We start from the raw sequence: 26,685 nt of genomic DNA on the forward strand, positions 1-26,685 counted from the left end.
ACCTGACGAAGAAAATGATCAAGATCCTTTGCCACAACAATTAATGAATCAAATGCAAAATTTCTCCAAGGCAATTAACAACTTTGATGTCAACATTTTGTTAATACAGTGTTGTTTGAAAACTTCAAATCCCAAATACTCGAAGACATCACCTTCATTGGGAAATAATGTCACATTCCTAATATGGATGCAACTTTTATTCAAATAAATTATATTTTAATATAAAAGATATATATTTGCATAAAAAATAATATTTTTTTTATGAATCAAGTTAAGTTTGAGATTCGTTTTATAAAATTGGATCATGAATTTGTATATAATATATATTTTTTAAAAATTTAAAAATATTTGATTAATAAAAATATCGTCATAAAATCCCCGCCCAAAAATCTGAAACTTGATAGTATTCTCTCTCTCTCTCTATACAAAATATAACTAATATTATCAAAATTTAGGAAAGCAACAGCAATGGAAGAAGTAAAATCCGATCAACAACCGCTCACCACCACCAATGGCGCCGCCGTTCCCAATGGCGGTGCCTCCCCTAAGGTCGTTTTTTCCAAAAGCGGCGGCCGAAGCTCTGATTGAAGTCGGACTATGATAGCGAGACCTCTGTTTTCCTTAATAAGGTGTCGTGAAGCCTGTTGGATAATTTAGCTAAATTCAAGCTGTCATTTCACAACAACAGCAAAGAGGAACTTTCGGATCCTCGAGTCACCTTCACTTCGAAATTCTTTTCGTTGAACTACGATGTCGAAGAAAACGATGCGCTGTTCAAGGCATCGTTCGAAGTAACTCCTTGATTACAGTTCAGAGCTGACCACTCGATCAAGGTATTTGCCCATTTGCTTTAAAAAAATGTGTTTACCCTTTTTTCCCCTAGTTCATTTTGAGTAATTTTGGATTCTTGTGTGTTGTTAATGAAGTCAGTCATCAATGGTTGAGATGCCTCAAGAAAATCTTGTTGTTCTCTGTTCACATACACCTTGAAGGATTTTGATAAAATCACGAGTATTATAGTGATGCGAAGGAACAATGTTATCAATTTCCCCCATTTGACTCGTACAGACTAGAGAAGCAAGTAGTGTCATACCATGTCATCTTGGTTCCTGAAAATTTTATTTCAATGCCATAAAACAAACGTGGTGTGACAATGGTTATGTTTATCGCCTAGCCTATAGCTTATCACCGACCACTGTCCCATTTAGGAGGCATTCCACAAATGTATCAAGTTTTAGAGATATTTACATAGATAATCGCCAGAAAAACACTACTAGGTATCGTAAATGTTACACCACCTCATTGTTTGTAAAAGCAGAGTAGCTTAAGGTAACCATGTTCTTTAGAAAGGGACAGATATGAGAACGTCTGATGATTTAGTTTGATTCTCATAAACTTTTCAGGCGGTAATGGATTATGGATTGTATCAATACGACTACATTTTTGTATAATAAAGTTATGTTGGATTTATTCATTATTTATCTTCAGATTATGTTTATATTTACACGTGCATAATTGTCAAAAAACTATCTAGAATTTTATTTAATAATTATGACTGTTTAGAAATCTCCATGGTGTTTCTGGGTCAATATTCAAATTTCTTGTACTCGAGTTTCGGTAAATTTGCAGTTCCAATGTACGTGGCGACCATGGAGAGCACACTCATCTCAGCCATTTTGTGTGTGTGTGTGTTTGGATGCATGGTATTAAAAGAAATATATATATGTCATAAAGTTTCAAGATTAACTTTGATGTTTTTTACTGTTGAACATCAAGGTTCTGCTTAAGTATTGTCTGTTTAGTATTCACGAATAAATGTATTAAATCAGTTGCATTAGCAACATTTGAAGAGTAAATTTGCATTACAAAACTAAGTGCTCGCCATACAGATAGCTAACTTTTCTGTTTTATTTTTATTTTTTTTTACTTTTTTTCCTGCTGATAAGTAGATTTTAAAAATGATCAACTACATGGAGGAAATTACTTATTTTTAGTGCATTTAGTCGTGTAATTATGTATAGAAGACAGTGTCAAATCAGTTTCAGAATAGATGGTTGTTTATTGTGTGCACATTTTGAGGAGCAAACAATTCATTTACTTGTTTGGTTGTCATTTCCTTTTTTATTTCTGAATGCCATGCCTTCCATTCTGTTTTCCTCTCTGTACTTATAAATTACTTTTAGGATTGTCAGGGAGAGGTTGCAATGATTGCAGTTCTTGCGGGGCCCGACTATTAAAGCTTTCTACTACCAGTTGTTCTAATCCAATTAATAACTACAAGCTTGCTAAATAGCTTACTCTGGTGTGCATGGAATATTTCACCCTACATGTGGGGCAGTGGAGCAGTGTCCTCATATGTAGATCTATAGTCCAGATTTAACCACAAGTACATGAGGTCCACTATTTTTTTTTAAATCACAAATGTGGCTAAATCTGGACCATCTAAATCCTGTGGGTGCAGTGCCCCCACAGGTAGGATCGAACGAACCGGTGTGCATGAGGTAGTCGATAATTCATGTGGGATTAAAACTTTAAAGGTGTTGTGTTTATTTGTCTCACGCCATAGTATAAGATATATTTTAGATAACATGTATCGTATATTTGTATGTGATTTCTATGAACATCTGTGTGAGATGAACAAAAAATTTACAGGGATTGTTGTTATATAAAAATTTCTCATTTTAGTGCATCAAACCATTTGAAGTCCATTTTTCTCTAAAGCTATATCATAAACTATGTGAATTTTGTTCTCGTTGTATTTAGAAACTTAATTCTCTTAACACTGCTGCCATTATCAAATTTCTTGTGCCAGTCGAGGAAATTAATTTTGACGTTTAATACTTACCGATTCAGGTTGGAGATGAAGATGGCAAAGCTAAGACAGCACCCATCATGCTCCAAGTTCCTCGAGATGATATATATTCGTCGGCATTGATGTTCTGTGTGAAGAAGAGATGGGACATATTATAAGCTAGATTCACGGTGGCTTATCCAGGTAATATTCTGTCTGCAGGAATTGTTTGTTGATACAATAGCTTGTTTTAATCTACCTCCGTAATCTGTTCAAATTCTCAGTCACTTGCTTATCTAATGGCTTTCGGGTGTTTCATTTTCAAGATTCAATTTTAGAGTGTTCTTCAAAATTTTATTACATTTGATGGGCATTAAATCATTTTCTTTATTTTTTCTTTCAAGTGACTGAGAATTTTGCGACAGATATCTTTTGGGTGCAAATTGGGTAGATTTAGCAACTTACAATTATGTCAGTTGAATAAATCGCATTAGACAAACTCAAGGTAAGTAATAGGAAAGAGAAACTAAATTCGTGATTATTTGGTCAAATGCTCATATACCAAGGGTGGTATTGAATCATATTCTTTTTCTAAAAAAAAAAAACCTTTACTAAATCATATTATTATTCTATCTTAAAGTGGGTGTTGATCACATAAGTTAGATTATTGAATACGTACAAAATATTTATGTAACCAGAATCTGTATTTATTTAGGTAATGGGAACGCAGACAGATGAAAACAACGTCTGGTCGTCTCTGAATCTGCCCCAGCACAGTGCCAACAATTAAGACACCATCATTTACAAGGCAAATTCTTCACCATACAACATGACCACATCACTTATATTATTAAACCCCACCAATCAACCATACTTTCTTTTCTAAAAATAAAATATTAAAAAAAATCTGAATTCATTTCCATTGTTCGTACATGTTAATTGTCCCACATCGGTTGGCTAAATAACCTGGGAGTTATATATATGGGCTTGGACAATCCTCCCCCCTTGAGCTAGCTTTTGAGATTGAGTTAGGTCCAAGTTTCAATCTTAACATGGTATCAGAGCCCGGATTCCACCGTTAGGTATTGGACTGCCTATACTTAGGTCACCCGTTCTGTCCATAATTGGGTCATTTGTAAACTCCACGCTCCAGCTCCAGATGTTCATTCCTGAGCGTGAGATGGAGTTGTATATATGGGCTTGGACAATACTCCCCTCTTGAGCTAACTTTTGGGGTTGAGTTAGGTCCAAGTTTCAATCTTAACAGTACATATACACAATCCATTTCTCTTATTCTTGATATTACATGATCGTTGGATATCAAATTATGGTATATTTCTTTATTTCCCAACTGTCCATTTCACTGCCTTGGAATTAAACTCGTCTAGGATTATTAAATGACAACCAAACAAAGCCCAAAACAAAGCCAGAGGTTGCACACATTAATTTACCAACTAAATTAATTGCTGATAAATTAGGAAATTTAAATAAATCTACCGGAAAAAGATGGTGATTTAATATCCAAGCGGCCATTCATCAATTGTCACCAACAGGGGAGTTTTAAATGTTAAGTCTGCCAACAATTTTGGGACTTGGCTTTATTTAGACATTATGATCAAAATTTTGTTATGAGTAGATGGTCTACTTTTCGAAATTTCAGGCTCGAAACTCAATTATATAAAAAAAAATTGACTCATATACACTTTGGATATGTTTCACTCATTGTGATTATCACCGGAACCCGTGAACAGTGTATGTATCTTTTTTGGGTCTTTGTCTATTTTGGGATACAATGTCAAATCTTTAATATATGGACTTGTTGAATTTCAGATGACCCAAACGGTTCCGGTTCGATCGGATCCATCGCTTCTCTTGCAATTTATGTAGACATTGACATGGGTAGATACGGGGCGTTCTTGAGAGATGTGAGAGTAATCTGACTCAGGTCGGATCCATAATTTTGAATAATAATTATTATATAATAATGTAAATCCATAAATTTGAAAAAAAATTATTATATAATAGTGTAAATTAATCTAATATAAATTTATTATTATGAACTTTTTTTTTACATCTCACAAAAATTATTTTTGGCCTTAATATACTTTTTATATTATTATTATTCATGATCTCTTGATAAATTTATTTATAGAATTTATTAATCTTTGATTTCTTGATAATTTTTTTCAATATAAATTTTTTTTATAAAGTATAAACAATTTTTAAAATTCCCTAAATTTATTATTTATTACATTAAATTGACACGATATAAAACATTAAAACTTATTCTCTGACTCATAAAGATTGTTATGATATTGATGATGATTTATTTTTGTGGTTGATATTCTTGCAACGCTCATTAATCAGAGAAGTAAAATATACAATTGATATAGTGAATTATCTTAAGAAAGTAAATGAATGTTTCCAAATGTTCATATTACTTAGGCCATCCACAATAGCAAATATATTTCCTCCAATGCAAAAACTTGTGTGAGATGGTCTCACGAGTCGTATTTTATGAGACATATATCTTATTTGGGTCATCCATGAAAAAATATTACTTTTTATGCTAATAGTATTACTTTTTATTGTGAATATCGGTAGGGTTGACCCGTCTCACAGATAAAGATTCGTGAGATTGTTTCACAAGAGACATACTCTTCCTCCAAATATTTGTGGGTCTCATGATCCACATAATCAATCAAATATTTCACTATTCAAATATCTCATATTTCACATCAACCAAATATTTATTGGTCCAACTGTCACTTTAATTAATAGTTTATTTTCATTTAAATAAAATAACTCACAATTTTATAAAAAAATCATTTCACCACTTTAATTAATTTAATATATTATTTAATATAATATTTTTTCCTGGATATAAAATTAGAACGTTTATAACGTTTATTTTTGAATAACTATTTTGTAAAAAAATTATTGGAATTATTATCCATTTCGAAAATTTTTATATGTAATATTTTTTTGTGAGATAGATATTTATGTAGGATGTTGAAAATATGAATTTTAATTTATTAAAAACTAATGTATTTATAGATTTTTTTTTGAACGTTACACAACGTTCAAAAGACTAACGTTAAAAAATTTAATTCGTTAGAAGAATTCCTGATTGGATTTGTGATATAATTAAAAAAATATTAAAAAATAGACATCCTAGTGTGATGTGTGAAAGTGACATTTCATGTATATTTCATTTAAATAATTAAATTTAATTAAAACGTATTATAAAATGGAAAAAAAAATAATTGTAACGGGTTATTGATTTGACACACAAATCAAGATAGCACAGTGGTGAATATTAAGGGATTGAAAAATATTTGGATGACATGACAATTACAATACACACATGGTATTCTTATAAAATCTTATTAACTATATCAATTACAACAGTAAGCACATAACGGAGTTTTCAAAGCTAAAGTTTATCAAAAATTTTTTTAATCAACTATATTACAATAATTATTGAATTGATTAAATATAAATTACAGAACAATATGATTATACAGATAGAATTAATATTCATGGTTTTAAAACCGTAAGACGAGATATTTTCATAGTGATCATTTCGTACATATTTGATATTATTATTTAATTGTAATAAAAATATTTTCACTGTTGTGTATTGTTTGATTTTTTTATATTATCTTAGTGTATCGATTTAATTCAAAAAACTAATAAAAAAACTAAAAAAAAAACGAACCCACGTCATTGTTTAAAAACATTTTTGAAAAATGAAAATCTCTAAGTAAATACTCACGGTCCAAATCGACTTATAAAATTGATCATATTATGATCAATTGTTTTCTGGGCTGTCTCAGCCTTTACGATTACTGTAGGCGTAGGCCCACAAATTATTAATATGGACCTTACCTGATTCGGTTTCTTGATCACAAATTATTAATGATAATGATGCTTAAGATAATGACAGAGAAAGACGAACCAAACATAAACATTTGTTTAATAATGATAGTCTTCCATTTAAGCAAAGTTAGTTGGATTAATACTCCAAAAGCCATTGAGTGCAAGACTTGCCAACCCACTGCGTTCCATAATCCTGAAATTAATATTTTAAATCTCAATCATCATTAGTCATCATCATTATTGAGTAAAATATTATTCAAAATTTACTCAAATCTATATTTATTTTATTCCAAAAGTAATTAAGACTAATTTTTTTTTTAAAGGACTGAATGAGATTTATCTGACAACACAGGCTTTTAGTATGCATTGTAATAATATAGGTGTACCTAACTAACAGTGATTGACATTGCAAGTTTTTTTTAAATGTAATCTAATTTCCATAATTTACATTTAACTGATGTAAAGAGAGGAGAGGTTGTGGAAAGACAAAAGGTTAAAGGTGGGTAGGGGAAAAGTAAATAAAGTTGCAATCTTTTGCAAGCAAGAATATGATTCAAAGTTGAACAGCAAAAACAGGCACTGGGACACAGAGTTTGTTGAGGGTTGGCCAATTCTCAACCAAACAGGGCCTTAGAAAAAGAGGAGTTTTGTGAAAATAGTACACTTTGAAAGAGTCTGGCTAGTGGGCTGGAGAGAGAGAGTCTTGTGTCCATGCTTCCAGGTTTGTGTATGTATGTATAGGTGGAGAGAGAAAGGGAGAGGGAGGGTGGCGACATAGTTTTCTTGGTGCAGCTTTCTTGAAGGCTCCTCCTGAAAGTTGCAGACATAGAGTTAAGGTAATTAATTATTATTTTTTTGTGAGTTTTAGCACATGATTTCTTGGGATTAGTATTTTTTTTTTCTCTGAGCAAAATTTTATTTTTTATCCTACTTATTATGGGTTTTGAATTCTGGGTTTTTGTTCTTTCTTTTGCTGAGTTTGTGAAAACTTTCAAGTGTTTGTACTTGCAGATCAGTGTGATTTGGGTGAATTCCGTCTCTAAGTGGGGGTGGCTGTGGAGTTGAGTGCTTGAAATTTTTGTACATTTGTTTTATTTTATTTATTTATCTCAGGTTTTAATGTATAACGGAGGTTATTCTTTGATCTTTAAAAGCTCCGTCTTTTTTTATTTTTGTTTTCTCGGTGCTTCTGTCATAAACTCAATCCAGAAGATTAACTATTGTTTGTAAATTATAAATTTTTCCATCTACTTTTTTAGGAGAATTCGTCAGCTGCACAGTTCTGTCATAATATATGGAAGTTTTGAGCATATTTTTTTAAGAAAGTTATACCTGATACATATGAAATTTTGGTACGTAATTTTTTAAGTTTTTGCCTCATTTTTCCTTTATTTATTTATTTGAAAATCACGGATCTCTGGCCACCTAGCACGGATTTTGGCAAGAAATATAATACCCTGCGTCACCCTTTTCAGTTCTTGGAGTTCTCATTTCAAATCTAATGAAATTTTAGTTCCTAGTTACCCGACATGTTGAAAAAAGAGGTTGGTAAGTTTTGAAAGTCCTTTTTTAAACTATACATGGTTGGTAGAGGATTAAATACCGACAATGCAAATATGCCGTACACATAAAATATTTGAATTTGAATACATGGAATTTGGCTAAACATTTTGGCCGGCCGTTCTGTTTTTCCTCAGGAGGAAAGAGTAATGCTGAGAGCATGGGAAAGAAGGGAAGCTGGTTTTCAGCCATCAAAAGGGTTTTCTCACATAATTCAAAGGAGAAGCTAACTGATGTAAGATATTCTAACAACTTCAATGATTGTTGAGGTTTGGATCCTATCAGGATGCAACAATCGCGACCCCTCGAATAAAATAATTTTAGAATTTTATGTGTAAAATATTTGCTTCGTCCCTCGAAAAACCACCATCTCGCCCCTGAATTGATTGTGACTGTTTTTCAACGAAAAGATCATGATCGAGTCCATGTGATTCTTGGCCGTTAAGCGTGCAAATTAGTTATAAATGCAAAAGACAGAAAATAATTACCCATAACTAGCTTGTATCCTTCCATTTATGTCGAGGTTGCCACTCAGTCACAAATTTATGGGTTGTCAAGCAAAATCTTCCAATTTAACTTGACATTTACCCCCTCCAACATTATGGTAATGAGCAATAAGAAATTTGAAAGTCTATCCTCGGGGTCCTGACTCCAGTCTGCTGTTAGTAATTCTTACTGAGCTGTAGAAAAAATGAAATGTTTAATCATGTTAAGCTTTCATATTATACGGTCTAATTAGGACCTCCCTTGCTAATATTGTATTTATGGGCACAGCTTCTGATAATTTTTTGTTTATCCCTATTCCATGGATAGTAACACTGGTACTCTGCCACCCTGGTTCTGTTTAGCCCTCAACTTATTTATCTCTTTGGAAGTCTGATAGCTGTTTGTTTCATTCTTTCTCGTAGTCAAATTTATGCCGATCTCCCCATCCCAATAGAAATTTCGTGTAATTTATATTATTCAATCTCATGCAATAATTTATTTTTCTAAACGAAGTTAAGTTTCAAAATCTTATCATACTCCACCTTCAATATTAGTCTAGTTGTACTATACTCCATAGTGGCTTTTTGTTTGGGATTTCAGCTGCCTTAGTGTTTGGTTCAATAATTATCATAATCGATATAATTAGAAACTTTTACCACCCTCGGTTATGGAGTTTGTACATTTGTCCAGGGATTAGATAAGAAAAGCACCAAGGAAATAAAGAAAGGCAAAGGCATCCTAAGGCATGGTGAGACAAAATCATTCATCCCTTTGTTCAGAGAGCCGAGTAGTATTGAGAAAATATTAGGGGAAGCGGATCAGTTGTTCATTAGGCATCCTACATCTTCTGAACAGCCAAAGCCTCCACCCACTGTACTTGGAAGGACAAATTCACCTAGGATCCTTTCTCCTCGAACTACTTCTCATCGAGCCTTGTCCCCTAAGGCTAGCCCTCCACGAGTTTTTTCTCCAAGGGTCTCGTCTCCAAAGGTTCAATCGCCAAGGGCTGTTTCTCCCAAGGTCGCACCAACAAGAGCTGTTACTTCAAGGGCTACTTCTTCAAAGGCTCCTCCTCCCAAGGTAACTCAAAGCCGGAAAGAAATTAGCCATGTGCGGAGGCCGGAACCAACTTCTAAAGACAAGCATCTTTCAGCCACTAAGATTCAGGCAGCATATAGAGGATACCTGGTAATCTTATAACTCAATACCTGTGTAGAGTGTTTAAAAAAACATTTGTGTGATCCAACCATTTCTCATCTGTATTCATGGATTTTTTGTAAGTAGTCATATGGAGCATTATATTTAAAGTATTTTGACTTTGACAAACCTGTGTTTGTTGTGGACATTGATCCAAGAATAGACAATGGGATCGTGTTCATTAAACTTTATATGCGACTAAAATTTAGATCGGTTGCACTTAATTGTTTCTAGAGTTGAGGCTGCATTATTGTATTTGTTGTTTTCACGATACTCACACGTTTCATATCTTGATTCTTAAGCATATTTTGTGGTTGATGTATTGTGATATTTTTAATTTTTAAAGGCAAGGAGGAGTTTTAGAGCTTTGAAAGGTTTAGTGAGGCTTCAGGGGGTGGTGAGAGGCCAGAATGTGAAGAGACAGACGATGAATGCTATGAAACAAATGCAACTTTTGGTCAGGGTTCAAACACAAATTCATTCTCGAAGGATCCAAATGTTGGAAAACCAGGCACTCCTGCTCCAAGCTGATAGGAACGACAAGGAGGCGGAAAGTACCCTAAGCAAATGGACCTTGAACCAAGAAGTAAGTTTTGTTCTACAATATGTTTGTTCAGCCAGTATCTTCTCAAATTCTTGAAACACTTGCCATCATCTGCTCTATTGACTGTAGCATCAATGTTTCTATAATCTGAAAGATGATATTTTTGTTATTTTAGTTTGAGAGTGGCCATAATGAAGATTGGAATGATAGTGTGTTAACTAAAAAGGAAGTCGAAGCAAGGTCACAGAGAAAAGTGGAGGCAGTCATGAAAAGAGAGAGGGCCATGGCCTATGCATATTCTCACCAGGTATGGTCAAACTTCTTACTTGGCCCTATTTACGGTTATCTGTCCTGAGCCAGTTTTCTGGCATACTTGACCTTGGTGTCTTTCATGAGTGTGAGCGCGGCTGCATGCATGTTGAGAAGAAACATTTCAGTTTTCTTTTTTCCCCTCTTTTTGGTGTGGCTGAGAAGAATATATCCCATTAGCGCATTGTTGTGGCACAAAAAAACGGTGTCGAAGAAAAGGTTGCTCAAATAACTCGGAGAGGGTAAATATATTTAACAGTATAGGTTTGGCTGCATATAGTCAGTCTAATTTATGCTAAACCATGCTTTTAATTCTCCTCGTGATATTTGAGATTGATTCTCTATGGCTATTCAGACATGAATCTTCTTCAAAATACACAACCTAGCTTGATAAAACGTGGCTACGGGCATAGATTCACTATATTAAAACGGATAGGTGTACTGCATATACCATAGAATAGTTTCATACAGCCAGACCACGTGTTATAAACTGGCCACTCCATGTTTTATGAATACGTTGAAATGTAATTGCAACTATATTTACTCATTTTACCATTCATCATAAAATCTCCTTATTTACAGTTGTGGAAAGGTAATCCAAAATCGGTTCAAAATCATCTGGACATCCGATCAAACGGATATCCCTGGTGGTGGAACTGGTTAGATCGGCAGCTCCCCGAATCGAGCAATTCTCAGAACCAAGCAACTCCGAAAAACATTTCGTTTACCCCACCATGGCCTATTTCTGATCACAGAGCGAGCCCTCAACTTCTTGCTAGAAACTATCAAGAAAATCTCACGCCAAGGTCATCAAGATCTGCAATCCCCCCTAGAGGGAAACAGTTTCAGACACCAGGTCGAACACCTCCACAGGCATCGGGTATCAAGTACTCTAAACCACGGTTAAGCGCAGCTAATTCTGCTTTTGACATCCCGTTAAAAGACGACGATAGCTTGATCAGTTGCCCTCCTTTTTCTGTTCCGAATTACATGACACCTACAGTATCGGCAAAGGCAAAAGTGAGAGCAAATAGCAATCCCAAGGATAGATCAATTCCTGGGACTCCAGGCAACGACTTCAAGAGACGGTTTTCTTTTCCTTTGACACCGAACATTGGCTCTTTCAAGTGGAATAAAGGGCTTAACAATGATGCTTCTTCTCAAAGGGGCGCGGAAAAACACCAGTCTTCGCATTTGTTAGGAGACGCGGTAAGCGTGGATTCAACTGTTTCTATGCCAGCTACAGTTGGACGAAAGCCCTTTAACAGATTTGTGTGATCTTGATTTCTGCTGTATCCTGATTGTTCTTTAACCTTTGTTTTGAGTTTTCTGAGATTCTTTTTACTTTTTACACTTTGTTGGATGTAAGAATGATTTATATGTTGGTTGCAGCTTTACTAATGTAAAATAATGAGAGGAAAAAACTGAAGGAGTTTTATTGGTTTGATTAATGTTAGATGATTTATATGATTGAATTTCTTACCAGAGTTTCAAGCTTGTGCTGTGCTGGCTGCAATTTGAGTACGTTAAGAATGTCCCATCTCACATGCATGCTTTGTATGTGTCTAAAAATATCATATTCTAAGAATTATTTTAATATTTCATAGTAAAAATGCCTTCACATTTATAATTTTATTACATGTAGTTTTATATTCTTATTAATATAATAATAATATTAATGTTTATATTCATTATTATAATAATTATAATAACTGTTGTTAATATTAGTAATATTAATTTATTATTATAATAACGAAAATATTTATAATACAGTAGTAATATTGTTAATTAATATTTATTGTTGTTAAAAAAATAATATTAATAGTAATAATAATTATATTAATAATAATAGAACTTATATTAAAATAATAATATTTAAAATATTATTATTGAGGCATCCAATTTTTTTTAAAAATCAATTTTCAAATAATTTATTTTGATAGTTTATCAGCTAAATTATCTGAAACAACTTGTAAGTTGTTTGAAAGAGCTTAAAAATTCTATCAAACACCATCGTATTAGTTAATATAAGCGGAGGTTGTAGATGAAGGCTATAATAATATCCCAAAAATAACAAGATGTGTATGCATCTCAAAAATCTAAAATTAAGACAATACTAGTATCTTTTGTCCAAAATTAAAATTATTGTTGGCACCTGATTTACCCATTTCGAAATGTTCAACTCCCAATATATTTCATGTACTAATATCATTGGATCATGTAAACCTCTCGAATTCAACGATTTCACGGTCAAAGATATAATATACGTATTGAAATTTAAATAATTTTATGAGAAAAATTAGAAAAAAAAACATTATTAACTTTTTAAAGCATCCACATTAGATACCCTAAAATAATATTTTCTCATAGAGTATATACTTCTTTTTTCCTACTCATTCTCCCTCTAAATTTAGGAAATGAAATTCATTAATGAAACAGAAAAATATTTTTTTCTCGAGAAATTTAAGATTTTGGACTGAGAATCTGACGTGGATGTTGTCAGAATAAAGTTTTACTCCAAGAAGGCTGCGGAATTTACATAAATACCCATGGATTGATCATTCATGCAAGTGCCAAGTGGAATGATTATTCATGAATTTGGTTGCCATTTATTAAAACTAGACGTTGTGTGTTGGCAATTACTGCCTTCTTTTGGGTTAACGTGTAACTCAAACTACCTAAAAATAAATAAAATACTCTCACAAAATAAATAAATAAATAAATATATATATATATACAAGTTTAAGAATTTACAATATTGCCCAGCCCCCACTTCGATTCCCATCTCTCGTTTTCACCACCACCCCTAATTTTTTAATATAATAATAGTTCATTTTAAAGAATATTCTAGCATGCAAAATACTAGTGCTAAATTTGAACGACCGAACCAAAGGAACTCTTTGGACAAGAAGAGTGGAAATTGTGATAAAAAATATAAGATTTCTTTATTCTCTTTGTTGATTAATTAATCAAAGAAAGTTTAAGACGTCTCCAATTTGTCATATATTACAAAAGATATGACATAATATTACATAAAATACATTAATTCTTCGTCGTATCTGCTAATAATTTGAAGACAAAAACTTGTGTGAGACGGTCTCACGGGATTGTATTTTGTGAGACGGATCTCTTATTTGGGTCATCCATGAAAAATTATTAATTTTTATGCTAAGAGTATTACTTTTTAATGTTTATATCGGTAGGATTGACCCGTCTCAGAGATAAAGATTCGTGAGACAGTCCCACAAGAGACCTACTAATGCAAAAACTTGTATGAGACGGTCTCATGAGTCGTATTTTGTTAGACGAATATCTTATTTGGGTTATCCATGAAAAAATATTACTTTTTATAGCTAAGAGTATTACTTTTTAATGTGAATATCGCTAGGATTGACCCGTCTCACAGATAAAGATTCGTGAGATCGTCTCACAAGATATATGTTCTAATTTTAATATATTTGTATATTATATAATTTTGTTGTTAGAATTAAGTTCTAATTTAAAATAAATTGTAAAAGATAATGGACGGAAAGGGTAAAGATGTCATAAAACTAGGTGGGTTGGATTTTGACACATTCGAAGATCACGTGAGAACTCCCCTAATGAATTGCTAAAGGCATCCCCGTATGTCTCTCTTTCCTCGGTTGAGCTTTCGTGTCCTGTCCCACCTCTTCCCTTCTCTCTCACTCTGTCTCGCATTCTCCGATTCTCACTTTTCTGTGGAGGAAAAAGAAAGCTACCCAAAAATCGTCGAAAATGGCTTTGAAGCTGAATGCCATCAAGTGCCACACTCAAAAGTACCCTTATTCCGCCCTTCCGCCGATTGCCAGCTTCAGATCTCCCAAGTTTTTCATGGCTTCCACTCTTAGCTCTGGTTCAAAGTATTAAGCTTGTCCCTTTTTCTGGTTTTTTAAATTTAGTATTTCTTTTTTTCTTTCTGTGAATTCGTTTTACTCCTGGTGCGTTTTTTGTGGTTTCTTTTTCCTGCAAAGATTGGATTTTTAGCTGAAGTTTAATAGTTCTTCCGGTTTTTGATCTGGGTATTTTTGGGTTTGGGTTTATAGTCTGATTTTACAAATATTTTACTGATGGGTTTTAGTGAAATGATGCATGGGATTCAATCGAAATCGTGCCACTCTGGTGGGCCATTCTTGGATTCTCTGAAAGCTTGTTTATGATTCTTGTTTCTGCTTTATAACAAGTCATTAATGGCTCATAAATTTGTAACAGTTAGTGCATGGGTTATTGGAACGTGGTAAACTTTCTCCGAAAACCTTTCATTTTTTTTTCGAGTTTAGCTTCCCCTGCAAAAGATTTGATTCCGTATGCATTTAAAAGATTTCCTCAAGTCGGTATCTTCTTTATAGTTTTGTTGTGTGTTTTTTATTCATTTATCTGTGTGTGGGTTTTTGTTTTAGTTTTGAGAAATGTGGAGTTTGAATCTTCCCCATTTTTGGGTCTCAGTTTTCCTTCCTTTGATTGTGTGTGATAGGTATATTTTTTTCCACAAATTTTCTTATTTGTTTAATTGTATTATAATGTAAATGTGGGTTATAGTTGTGCTTCTTATTTGCCTTTAAATTTTAAATATTTTGAATTTCTTTTATGCATGCAAACATGTCATGGTCATGAAGGCAAATGTTGGTTTAATATTATTTAACTTGAGAATGTTGCTTGATAATCTACATCACTTATCCGATTGTAGCCTCTCCTTTTCTTTCAAATAAAAGTTTCTTCTGTCTGATATTCCAACTTCCCTACCATCGATTGGATTCTGACATTATTTGAATAGCAGAGTCAGAAAATTGGGGCGAAACCAAACATCAACGGTGCTACTTGTCTGGATGTTGTTGTGTTGCATTTATTTCTAACCCTTCTATTATAATTTTAACCTTCATGTCAATGATTATGAAAAGATTTTGATTTCACCAAAATTGGAATGATTTAAAATTAAAACTATATATATGTTTCTTAAAAAACAAAAATTTAAAAATATGTTGCTCAAATATTAATTCTTTAATCCAAACACAACCACGACCTAGAAAATTTTTAGATTTATTTGGTGCGTCCGACCTGCGTGAGAGACGTGCTCCTGTAGGTTATGTTTATTATTTACATGATCAATCAACGTTTATCGGTGTCTTATTTTTGTCATTTGTAGTTTTGATACATATGCAGTCCGATATTCGAACTTTGACTGCGTGTTTGATGTCGACTATAGTCGTTAACAGCGCACAAGAATTGTGTTAAGGCATAAGGCACAGTGAGGCATTGTCTCTTCCTAGATATATGTCAATGTGTGCACATTTTGCATAAAGTACGCTTTTTGATGAACTTAAAAGGCTCAAGGTATTGTGTTAAGGCACAGTGAGGCATTGTCTCTTCCTAGATATATGTCAATGTGTGCACATTTTGGATGAGTACGCTTTTTGATTAACTTTAAAGGCTCAAGGTTCATTTTAATTGCTCATAAAGTAAAAGGGCAGTATATTTTAAGCGAAGTGTAACGTAAGCCTGCGCCTGGAGCAGCAGTGCCCTTTGTATTTTTAATAACTATGGCTTGGACAGTTTATCAGCAGCTCTATTTTAGCAAACAAAATGTTAATTCACTTTGAATGCTTTTCCTTGTAAGCATTTGTTTTCCTTGTATGATATGCAATACACCTCAAAACATGGTAAGCCAGAGAAATCATCAACCAAGACTTTATAACAAAGTAGGTAAAGTATATTGCATTGTCTGGTGGGTCATCATCAAAAGGTGAATATGTTTTCGCAAATCATCAACCAAGAATTTGGTAAATTCGAATTTACTAAATATGATTTGGCAAAACTTTTGAAATCATGAATTGACTGATATGCAGATTCTATTTTTGATCGGATTGTCCTTCTGAGACACAAGAGAAAATTATGTGTGTGTGAACATTCTTAAAAGAGTTTTCTTTATGCGTGTTTGATTTTTTCGCAGGGAGATTACGGTCAAAAAGCCTTTCAATCCGCCACGTGAGGTTCATGTTCAAGTTACACACTCGATGCCACCTCAAAAGATTGAGCTTTTCAAAGCCATGGAAGATTGGGCTGAGAATAATATACTGGTTCACCTTAAGCCAGTAGAGAAGTGTTGGCAACCTCAGGATTTCTTGCCCGATCCTGTTTCTGATGGATTTCATGATCAGGTCAAGGAATTAAGGGAAAGAGCAAAAGAACTTCCAGATGATTATTTTGTTGTTCTGATTGGAGACATGATCACGGAAGAAGCACTTCCAACGTACCAAACAATGCTTAATACCTTAGATGGTGTACGGGATGAAACAGGTGCGAGCCCAACTCCCTGGGCAATTTGGACGAGGGCGTGGACTGCTGAGGAAAATAGGCATGGAGACCTTCTAAATAAATATCTCTACCTATGTGGACGTGTAGACATGAGACAGATTGAGAAGACTATACAGTATCTGATCGGGTCAGGAATGGTGAGTCTTCCCCAATAGTCCCCCAATTATTTCGATTCATATTGGCCATGGATACTGTAGTTATTTTCTGACTGCGAATTTTATCTTGTACTGCGCTTTTCTTGTAGCTATTAACATAATGTGTGCTTTCACGTGTTTCCCAACTTTCTCAGGACCCAAGGACAGAGAACAATCCATACCTTGGATTTATCTATACATCCTTTCAAGAAAGGGCTACTTTTATCTCCCATGGAAACACTGCCCGACTTGCGAGGGAGCATGGGGACATGAAACTGGCTCAAATATGCGGTACCATTGCTGCAGATGAGAAGCGCCATGAGACTGCATACACCAAGATAACCGAGAAGCTATTTGAGATCGATCCAGATGGAACGGTGATGGCCTTTGCCGACATGATGAGGAAGAAGATATCTATGCCAGCCCACTTGATGTATGATGGCCGTGACGATAACCTTTTCGAACACTTTTCTGCCGTTGCTCAGAGACTCGGTGTCTACACAGCTAGAGACTACGCGGACATCCTGGAACACTTGGTCAACAGATGGAAAGTGGCAAGTATAACCGGACTATCCGCAGAAGGGCAGAAAGCACAGGATTATGTATGTGGGTTGCCTCCAAGAATCCGAAGGCTAGAGGAACGAGCTCAAGGAAGGGCGAAGCAAGCATCGAAAATCCCATTTAGCTGGATATATGATCGAGAGGTACTGATCTGATCTCGACTTTCGCATCTGGTTTGTGACTATTATTAGGAAAAATGAATTTTCAGTTTTGTTTCGTCATGTAACACCTTTGTGTGAAGGCTTATGTTTTGGGAGTGATTGTAGATACCAGTTTGTTGCATTCTATTACCTCTGTAGGAGCAGTTGTGGTGTAATGGTTCGGTTATCATGTTTTCTCATGTCGCTGTTGCGACGATAAACAGACAACTCGAATATTTTGCATTACAAGCAAGATCTGCATGTATGTATTGCTCCCGGGCCAGTATCAAATCATATTTTATTCATAAATGCATGTCCATTTTCTTTTACGATTTTTATTTTTTGAATATATTGTTCAAATGGGGCAATATTTTTGATAGCCGCTTACACTTTTTTCTTACAATAATGTTTTATTTCCGAGTTGTAGAAGAACGCTTCCTTTGCTTTAGTAACTATATAAGGATTAGTGATTGCTGAATTACGTTTTTGAACTCGTTCTTTCAGATGAGATTTTTTTAAGCAAGTTCTTAAAATTCTTTTAATTAGGTAATAAAATGATGAAAACATTTATATAATTTTAAGAAAATAAATATCAATATGATCCGTGACACCATCTCACACAAACTTTCGTCATTTTTGAGTAATAATTGCATTAATTATTGAGCCTCAATGCTAAAGATTATTCTACATTAATTAATAATCACACTAAAGTACCAAATAAAGATATGCCTTACTCTATATGTTATCGACTTAAAAATCACGTAATCAATTCTAAATTTCAAGCCATCAAAATAAAAGAAAATTCGATATCTATAATTTTTAAATATATTATAGATTTAGCAAAATTAGAATATTTAAAAATTATCATAATCGTCCTAAAAAAATGCGATTTGAATGTGAAAAGATAGAAATGTGTTTTGAATGAAGGGGACAAGGATAGATTATTTTAGAAGTCCATCCGAATAATCTTTTAAGTCGAAGTGAAAACAATTTTTGATATTTTACAATTATAATTTATGTTTTAATATTTGTACTTTAATTAATTTTATAGAGTCATTAAATATCAATTTAAATTTTGAATACTCATGAAACTCTTTAAAAATTTGTTTTTAATATCACTAAATTTATGTAAAGTTTATTTATACAACTATATATTAATACCTCAGATTTTTAAACTACACAAATAATTAAAATATGTGAAAAATTATTTTTTTATGAGGTGAATTTTTTTTTTTTTTTGAAAGCGTGAATGACTTGTGAATTTTTTATTTTAATTCCACCGATATTGATGCCTCGGTAGAGGAGCGTTTGGAAGAAGGTGATTGGGTTTGAAAACAGATTCGATGTTCTGATTTCAAATTACGATGGATTTAAGTCTTTAATCTCCATCCAATCACATCCTTAACTTTAAAAAACCCTATCTTGTGAAGTAAACATCAGGAATCTGGAAAAAAAGAAGAAGATAAAACTTTGATGAAAAAACATGTAGCGATTTGTTCGAGGCCATAATCAGAGGAGATCTGAAAGGCACGGAGAATCGCGGAATCTCGCCAACCTTCAATGCAAGTGATTCATCATTGATTCATAGAATCGACGCCCTTGCTCTGCAAATTGGCTCGCAAATTTCGCGAATCCAAACACTTCTAATTTTCAATATAAAAAAAAAAAAAACAGAACAGAGATTTGCTAAAAAAAAATAACAGAGAAAATTCGATAAAATGTAAAATGACAAGTCCTGGAATGAACAAGAAGTTGCTGGTGGTGACATTTAAAGCGAGGGGAGGACCGGAAACTAAAACCCTAGCCTTCAAAAAACAAATGGGCCAGGCCCAAGACCATATTGAAAACTCTATTTTTGGATATTTTTAAAGTCTTTTCTAAGGAACTATAGAAGAAAATTTCAAATTAATTGAAAGAGAGTTTTTTCGTATCAGCGCACTGTTTAAACCGTCAAAAAAAATAATATTCGATTTCAGCGTGCGATTTTATGCTAAAATTGAAATTTCATAAATCTTAATATATTTTTATTTAATCAAATTTAATTAGGAATATTTCGACTGTTAAATAAAAACATATTTATTAATGTTAGAAATACGTTAATGAATAATGTAGGAAATTTCGCCGTAATTAGGCAAGAATTTGAATAGATTATTGAATTAAAACACGTGTCACGGTCATATAGTTGAGTATGATACCTCTTGAAATTGATTTATTTCTCGACTAATCCCTCTTATCCAATTTGAGTTGCTAAATTTTACCAGTATTTTAACTCAATTTGAATCTAGTAAATAATTTCAATATTCCACTTAAATTGATTTGTCTATATTAACTTAATATTTTGTAATAGACCTATGAAATGATTAACAAATTTGGTAAAATTCTCCACGTATTTCTATTATGAATTAAGATCCAAATTAATAAAATCCATTTAAAAAACTACCGCACCAATAAAGTAAGAGTAGGTCTATTGTAAGACGGTCTCATGAATCTTTATCTATGAGAGATGTCAACCCTACCGATATTCACAATAAAAAAAATATTTTTTTTCATGGATAACCCAAATAAGATATCTTTCTCACAAAATACGGTCTGTGAGACCGTATCACACAAGTTTTTGTCATATATTAATCGCTCTTCGTATATTTCGTTTACAAAAACTCATCAAAACAATATTTTATTAGTTTAAACATTGAAGAAACAATACTCAAGACCTTTTTTTTAAAAAAAAATAAATTAAATATCGTAAATGATGAAAGGAAAAATAAAAAAGAAAAAACTTAAAGGTTGTGACACTATTTATATAACCTTGGTCATAATATATTTTTTATAATTCATTTGATTTATGTTTAAATAAAGATCAAAATGTAATTATAAGAAATAGTGGAGGATTATACTACTTCAAGCATGAATTGAACTTACACCTTGATACTTTATAGATCAAAATTTTATATGTCGAGTTACAGGTAAGTTACATTAAATTTTTAATACTTTATTAATATATATAATAATTAAAATTCATTATGACATCAAAAGTTAATTATTCTAAATATTTCGAACTTTGAAGATTTTTAATTTTAATTTATTTGTATTTAAAATAATATCCGTTATTAATCACATGATTATTTTAATAATACACAATCTTTTGTAAATACCCCTAAGCAAGCAATTCTCCGCCTTAAACCCCGAGAAAAGAAAAGGAGCAAAATCCCTAAAACCCCAATCCTACCTCTCCCAGGCATGGATTACATAGCCGCAGCTGAAGAGAGATTGGTCAACGAAAGATTGAGGCAGAAGCTCAACGAAGTTAACACCGCTGCGCAATCACATCTCTCCGGTGTACAGGATCACATCGAATTCACCCTCCAGGTTTTTCTAGCGGACTTGACTTCATTTTTATTTTCCCTTTTGGTGTCAAGATGTGGTTCTAAGGATTTTATCAGAAATTTGGTTTCAAAAGGCATGATTTTTAATCCAGTGCGGACGGTTTTGGAAAAATAGCTGAAATTGGATGTAAAGGGTTATGTGATGTTATGGTATGAATATTGAATATCTTCGAAAATTTTACATTTTCAAACATATCACATGTGCTTGATTGTTTTGGGTTTGCAGCAAGCCTACTTTAAGTGTGCACACGAGTGTTTCGACAGGAGGAAGAAGAAAGAAGAAATCGGTAACTGTGTAGAGCATTGCAGTGCTCCTGTTATCAACGCACAGAATCTTGTTGAAAATGAGATGGCGAACTTTCAAGTAATTCTTTCTCTCTCTTTTGATTTGTTCCATGGTAAATGAATTAGAATCACGGATGTTTGTTTTTCGACTTCGGGTTTTATACTTAAATATGGAAATAGGGCCTCCATTTTCTGAGGGAGAGATTTTCTCTTTGTTCATCTTTAATCGGGTCCAATTTGTATTTCTCTTTGCTGGACATGAAGCATAGGTTTCTTATTTTGTTGTTGCAATTTTTGGTTATGAATTTCAGAGCACTGGTTCTGTCGACTGGCTTTCATGTGTATCAGAATCTTCACGATTTATGAACATGTACATGAATGGTGCTTGCATGTTATGAATTTACCTGAACAGTTTGTCTATGTTTCTTTGGGTGTTACTTTATGCTGCTTGCAGATCAGATATTGGGCCAACATTGGGTGTCTATGTTTCTTTGGGTGTATTGAAGTGTCACTGCTATCTTTATTTCTCGGTAGTAACTGATATGCATTAATATATGTTATGTAGCGAACTGTGCAAAACATTTGATGATTATACAGAGAATAATAGCACTTTTATTTTTCTAACAGTAGCAAGGTTGATTTGTTATTTACTCAATCATTTTTTTCAAATGTATTCGCAGGAACGGTTAAGCAGGTCTCTAAGGGTTTGCCAAGACAAATTTGAGACAGCTAAGGTTCAGGGTGGCGGCAATAATGCGATGAAAAATTTGGAGTCATGTGTTGACATGTCTGTTGAAGACGGCATCAACATGATGCCTCACCTTGCTGGCAAATTGAAGGCACATCTCTCGATCAAAGAATAGATATTATGTTGCAATGTGATGCTATAGAGCAGTCATTTTGCATAATTTCATTAGTCGAATTTTTAGTTGGAGAGACAATCCTGAAATCTGATCTTTGGAACCCGACAACAAATCGTTATGATACGGAACAATATCAAACCTATGTTTATTCGTGATCTGCAGATAATATCAAGCTTCAGGTTGCATCTTCTCGCACTCTTCCCGTATGGACTGAAATAGAACCGTCGACAGATATCTTTCCCCAAAGCTAGGGAACACAACCTGCAACAAAAATATAGTTCTAACTCTTTAGTCGGATAAAAGTTGATTGCATTCAGTATTTTTTAAAAATACATCAAGTGACGAACTCCTTCAAAGTTTCATGTGAAAAACTGGTATCGTGAAATCAAAATGCTGTATGTTTCAGGGTTGTTGCATACTAACTACAGCGCAAGGAAAACAAGTACATCATAGACAATTAGAACTCAAAAACCAAGAAATATAATTCACTGAATCGATCATTGCAACTTCAAAAATTGGATACCATTATAGGCACCCATCAATTTTAACACCAAAATCAACTGCTCATGCTTAGATATTGGATGGTGTTCTGACCTTCACCTTCAGCTATTAAACATATTCTTGCAGGCCGAATGAGCAATGTGGAATTTTTATACACCAGTTTAGAATCAAATGGATTGCATCAATAACAGCAAAAGAACAGGCTTGCCATAAATCAACATACCGCTATAAGCTTGCCAGCATTTTCAGGCCTCTTTCCAACCTTAATAGCAGCAGCTGCTGCTGCTCCAGAAGATATTCCCACCTGGTAAAAATTAATATTTAACAGAGATTCATAATACACAGCATTCCTGTTGACTTAATCAAAAACTTGAAAAAGAATGCCCTTCAGGAAATTCCACATACAACACAATCATGTGTAGTATCATGTCTTCCAAGCTGAATTATTTGGTTGATTAACTTCGCAGGTGTATTTACAACACCCTAAGCACATATTCACATGATCTAATCAGCGCAGTAACTTCAAGTTTTGTCAATATAAAACCAATTAAATCATTAAAAAGATCGTGAGCACATGGGTGGTTCTTTAAAGCATTATCAAATACATATGGCGTCAAAGATTCCAGGCCATGTAGGTTACTCTAACACTTTTAAGTTATGATTCTTCACAGTATTTCACGGAAGGCACTTATTATATTTATTACCATGTTGTGGATAACACATTACTCCTGCCTTCATTAATCAATATTTCTATATTTATTACCATGTTGTGGATAACACATTACTCCTGCCTTCATTAATCAATATTTCCCCATCTCATATTTACGTCAGAACATCTTTGGAGCAACCAAGTACAAGCTTATATATATACGGATGACACATCATCACATCATAACTGTCATAAGTTAAAATAACTATTTACCCATACTCTGTAGTCTGTCCTGGTTTGACATTAAGCATGCCAGAGAACGAAATAAGTTGTATTATTTCCAGACACCCCCTGCCCAAATGATATAGAAGTCCCTCATTCCGCAGCACATTAATCTTACATATATCAATGTTCGAAAAGGCCCATGCGTGACACGTGAAAATACAGGTTAATGTTCGAAAACTTAACTCAGTTACTGTAATAGTTATTATCCAACAATCCTATCTTCCCAGATAACACGAGGCACTTACTAGTAACCCCTCCTGAAGAGCTAATTGCTTCGCAGTTTCAACTGCTTCATCACTTGATATCTGAAAATGAAGCAAGAAAAAGCCAGTCAGAACAAAATGACTGAAGTGCAAGTCAAATTTTCAGAAAAGAGACACGTTGTACAACCAAATAATACAGGTGTAACACCAGTCAAAAGTGATGTCCTTGTAAAGAGGTAAATTAAACTGGTTCCCTTCAATTGACCTGTTAGGATTGAAAGGTTTAAATGAGAAGGCATTCTAATTTATAAAGTGCCAGCTTAAGTTTACATCAACGATTGATATTCTAACACACACACATTTTGGTATTCAAATCAGTAAAAAATTTCATCTATTCTAATAACACATCTTGGTATTCAAATCAGAAAAAAAATTCACCAAGGGTATTCATAATTGGAGAAAGGTTTACAAGGAGCATTATAGAATGCTAAGGAGGTCAGAAACAAACCTCTATAACTTCATCCATCACATCTTGATCTAAGTTCTTCGGAATAAAACCTGCTCCAATTCCTTGAATTTTGTGAGGGCCTGCAGTTGCAAAGTACAGCTACTAGAAATATAAAAAATTTTACACAGCTATCAACAATAAAACACCGTCCGCTCACCAGGTTTACCACCGGATAATATGTTGCTTTCTGTGGGCTCCACACCAATAATCTAACAGAACATGAGCACTTATTGTTATAATAAATGAGAGAAAAAATAAATGGTTTATAAACACTTCATCTAAAAAACCACATAATACCTCGACGTTAGGATTACGTAATTTAAGATAACGGCCAACCCCTGAAATTGTCCCACCAGTGCCAATCCCTGCAACGAGTATGTCCACCTTTCCTTTTGTATCTTCCCAGATCTCAGGGCCAGTTGTTTCATAGTGTATCTGATATAAAAAGAAGAGGAGAGATACCCCAATTTCACCTCAACCCATAAACACATGTGATTGTGAAGCAGACAAAAAACTGTTTCTAAACTCAGATTTAAAATAATATTGCATCGACATACGCAACGGAAGAACCTTAGGATTGGCAGGGTTGTCAAATTGTTGAAGCATATAGGAATTTGGGGTGCTTTTCAATATTTCTTCAGCTTTCTGAACAGAACCCTTCATACCTTTGGTCGCATCAGTTAGAACAAGTTCAGCTCCGAATGCTTTCAAAAGAACCCTTCTCTCAAGACTCATGGATGCAGGCATAGTCAATATGAGCTTGTATCCTCTTGAGGCAGCTATAAATGCAAGACCAATTCCGGTGTTTCCACTGGTAGGTTCGACCAAAATACTCTAGTATAAATCCAAAATTTCACAACATATCCATCAGTATCATAAATGCTTATGCAAATAAAACAACAAAACCAAGTCTTACAAACACCAGGATGAAAATAATACTAGTACCAAGTCTATAGGCTCAAATCTCATAAAGCAAAGTAAAGTCAAAGACTCATTTACAAAAAAATTCAAGTTATTTGACCAGAATCAGAAATTATGACCAATGATCTTACCTTCCCTGGGGTTATAAGCCCCTTCTCCTCGGCGTCAGTTATCATACTATATCCTATCCTGAAAGCAACATTCAAATATAAATAAAGGGAACATGACAAAAACCCAAACAGTAAAACTATAATTTCTTATTCTAAGAAACGTAGGAAATCCAGACAAAACGCAAACAACAATTTTGCAAATGGAAACCAGAGTACACTAAACCTGTCCTTGACACTGCAGCATGGTTCCATTATCTCAAGCTTCGCAGCTATATTTGCAACACAACCTTTTACAACATTATTCAAGTACACCATCGGTGTCTTCCCAATAAGCTGTTAAGAAGCAGCAATTGCAAGAAAGTGAACCAAAGTAACACCAAACAGGAACTAAAGATAGCCATCTTAATTTTCGCTATACGATTTTTTTTTTAAGCCTAGGACTAACACAATTTCAGTTCCACAGCAAGAATGCTTCGCTATAAACTCACACCTATCACTAAAATCACCTCAAAACACCAAATAATGACAATGATAATAACAATAACAAGCTCACCTGGGATACATCTTCGGCGATATTGAGGCCTTCAATTTCGGCCTGAGGCTCCACGGACACAGCTTTATACACGATCTTTCCTTTACTGTATTTACCCATATTGCTTACACAAATACTGTTACAACCAGATATTCCCGTGGCAGCCAATCGGCTCTGTTCGGAGACGACGAATTTCGGGTAGCAGCGCCCAGACCTGGTGACGGCGGAGAGAGAAGTCAACGGCTGGTTCAACAGAGACGCCATGGATTTCCCTTCTCCGAAGCTTAAACTGTTTGTGGACGGATAGTGCGTCAGCCGTCTGGATTCAGAAATGGAGAATTGGATATTATATATCAATCTATATTTGTCCTTTGTAATTATAGAGTATGAACATAAAATGGGCCCGTACCCTATTATATGGAATCCGCTCAATTCAAAAAAAATAATAATAAAATAATAATAATAATGTCAAAAAATTTAATTTTTATGATTCATGTTATAAATATCCCAT

At 33.8% G+C, this 26,685-nt stretch overlaps 4 protein-coding genes and 1 non-coding gene across 9 annotated transcripts; 3 read left to right on the forward strand and 2 right to left on the reverse strand.

Moving 5' to 3' along the window:
• The first annotated feature begins 7,175 nt into the window (after positions 1 to 7,175).
• Positions 7,176 to 12,216, forward strand: LOC142526435 (protein IQ-DOMAIN 13-like). 2 transcript variants are annotated; one of them, XM_075630841.1, is made up of 7 exons: positions 7,176 to 7,509; positions 7,933 to 8,025; positions 8,371 to 8,468; positions 9,410 to 9,907; positions 10,263 to 10,502; positions 10,636 to 10,767; positions 11,352 to 12,216. In XM_075630841.1, exons 3-7 carry the CDS (start codon positions 8,394 to 8,396, stop codon positions 12,045 to 12,047), a joined length of 1,641 nt encoding a protein of 546 aa, XP_075486956.1. In that variant the 5' UTR covers positions 7,176 to 7,509; positions 7,933 to 8,025; positions 8,371 to 8,393; the 3' UTR covers positions 12,048 to 12,216. The 2 variants fall into 2 exon arrangements, with proteins under 2 accessions (XP_075486956.1, XP_075486955.1); XM_075630840.1 differs by lacking the exon at positions 7,933 to 8,025 and having other exon boundaries at positions 7,178 to 7,509.
• A 2,178-nt stretch (positions 12,217 to 14,394) lies between these two features.
• On the forward strand, positions 14,395 to 18,261 carry LOC142526742 (stearoyl-[acyl-carrier-protein] 9-desaturase, chloroplastic). Its single transcript, XM_075631302.1, has 3 exons — positions 14,395 to 14,650; positions 16,735 to 17,236; positions 17,389 to 18,261. The coding sequence occupies exons 1-3, from the start codon at positions 14,526 to 14,528 to the stop codon at positions 17,947 to 17,949; spliced, it is 1,188 nt and encodes a 395-aa protein (XP_075487417.1). The 5' UTR covers positions 14,395 to 14,525; the 3' UTR covers positions 17,950 to 18,261.
• A 1,155-nt stretch (positions 18,262 to 19,416) lies between these two features.
• Positions 19,417 to 19,539, reverse strand: LOC142528176 (small nucleolar RNA snoR86). The gene has a single exon (XR_012815656.1). It is a non-coding gene; the product is annotated as a small nucleolar RNA snoR86 (small nucleolar RNA).
• A 1,540-nt stretch (positions 19,540 to 21,079) lies between these two features.
• LOC142526433 (uncharacterized) lies at positions 21,080 to 22,620 on the forward strand. The gene is made up of 3 exons (XM_075630838.1): positions 21,080 to 21,300; positions 21,544 to 21,681; positions 22,283 to 22,620. Exons 1-3 carry the CDS (start codon positions 21,172 to 21,174, stop codon positions 22,463 to 22,465), a joined length of 450 nt encoding a protein of 149 aa, XP_075486953.1. The 5' UTR covers positions 21,080 to 21,171; the 3' UTR covers positions 22,466 to 22,620.
• LOC142526432 (cysteine synthase, chloroplastic/chromoplastic-like) lies at positions 22,449 to 26,545 on the reverse strand. Of its 4 annotated transcripts, none has more exons than XM_075630837.1 (10): positions 26,196 to 26,545; positions 25,866 to 25,975; positions 25,664 to 25,721; positions 25,182 to 25,445; positions 24,909 to 25,046; positions 24,769 to 24,820; positions 24,612 to 24,661; positions 24,146 to 24,205; positions 23,190 to 23,270; positions 22,449 to 22,726 (listed from the first exon to the last, which is right to left on the reverse strand). In XM_075630837.1, the coding sequence occupies exons 1-10, from the start codon at positions 26,436 to 26,438 to the stop codon at positions 22,634 to 22,636; spliced, it is 1,149 nt and encodes a 382-aa protein (XP_075486952.1). In that variant the 5' UTR covers positions 26,439 to 26,545; the 3' UTR covers positions 22,449 to 22,633. The 4 variants fall into 4 exon arrangements, 2 of the variants coding, with proteins under 2 accessions (XP_075486952.1, XP_075486951.1); XM_075630836.1 differs by having other exon boundaries at positions 24,612 to 24,691; positions 26,196 to 26,544; XR_012815262.1 differs by lacking the exon at positions 22,449 to 22,726 and adding an exon at positions 24,291 to 24,368 and having other exon boundaries at positions 26,196 to 26,544.
• Between the last annotated feature and the right edge of the window lie 140 nt (positions 26,546 to 26,685).

This window comes from Primulina tabacum, chromosome 15 (genome assembly GCF_025594145.1).
Source record: "Primulina tabacum isolate GXHZ01 chromosome 15, ASM2559414v2, whole genome shotgun sequence".
Lineage (NCBI taxonomy): Eukaryota > Viridiplantae > Streptophyta > Magnoliopsida > Lamiales > Gesneriaceae > Primulina > Primulina tabacum.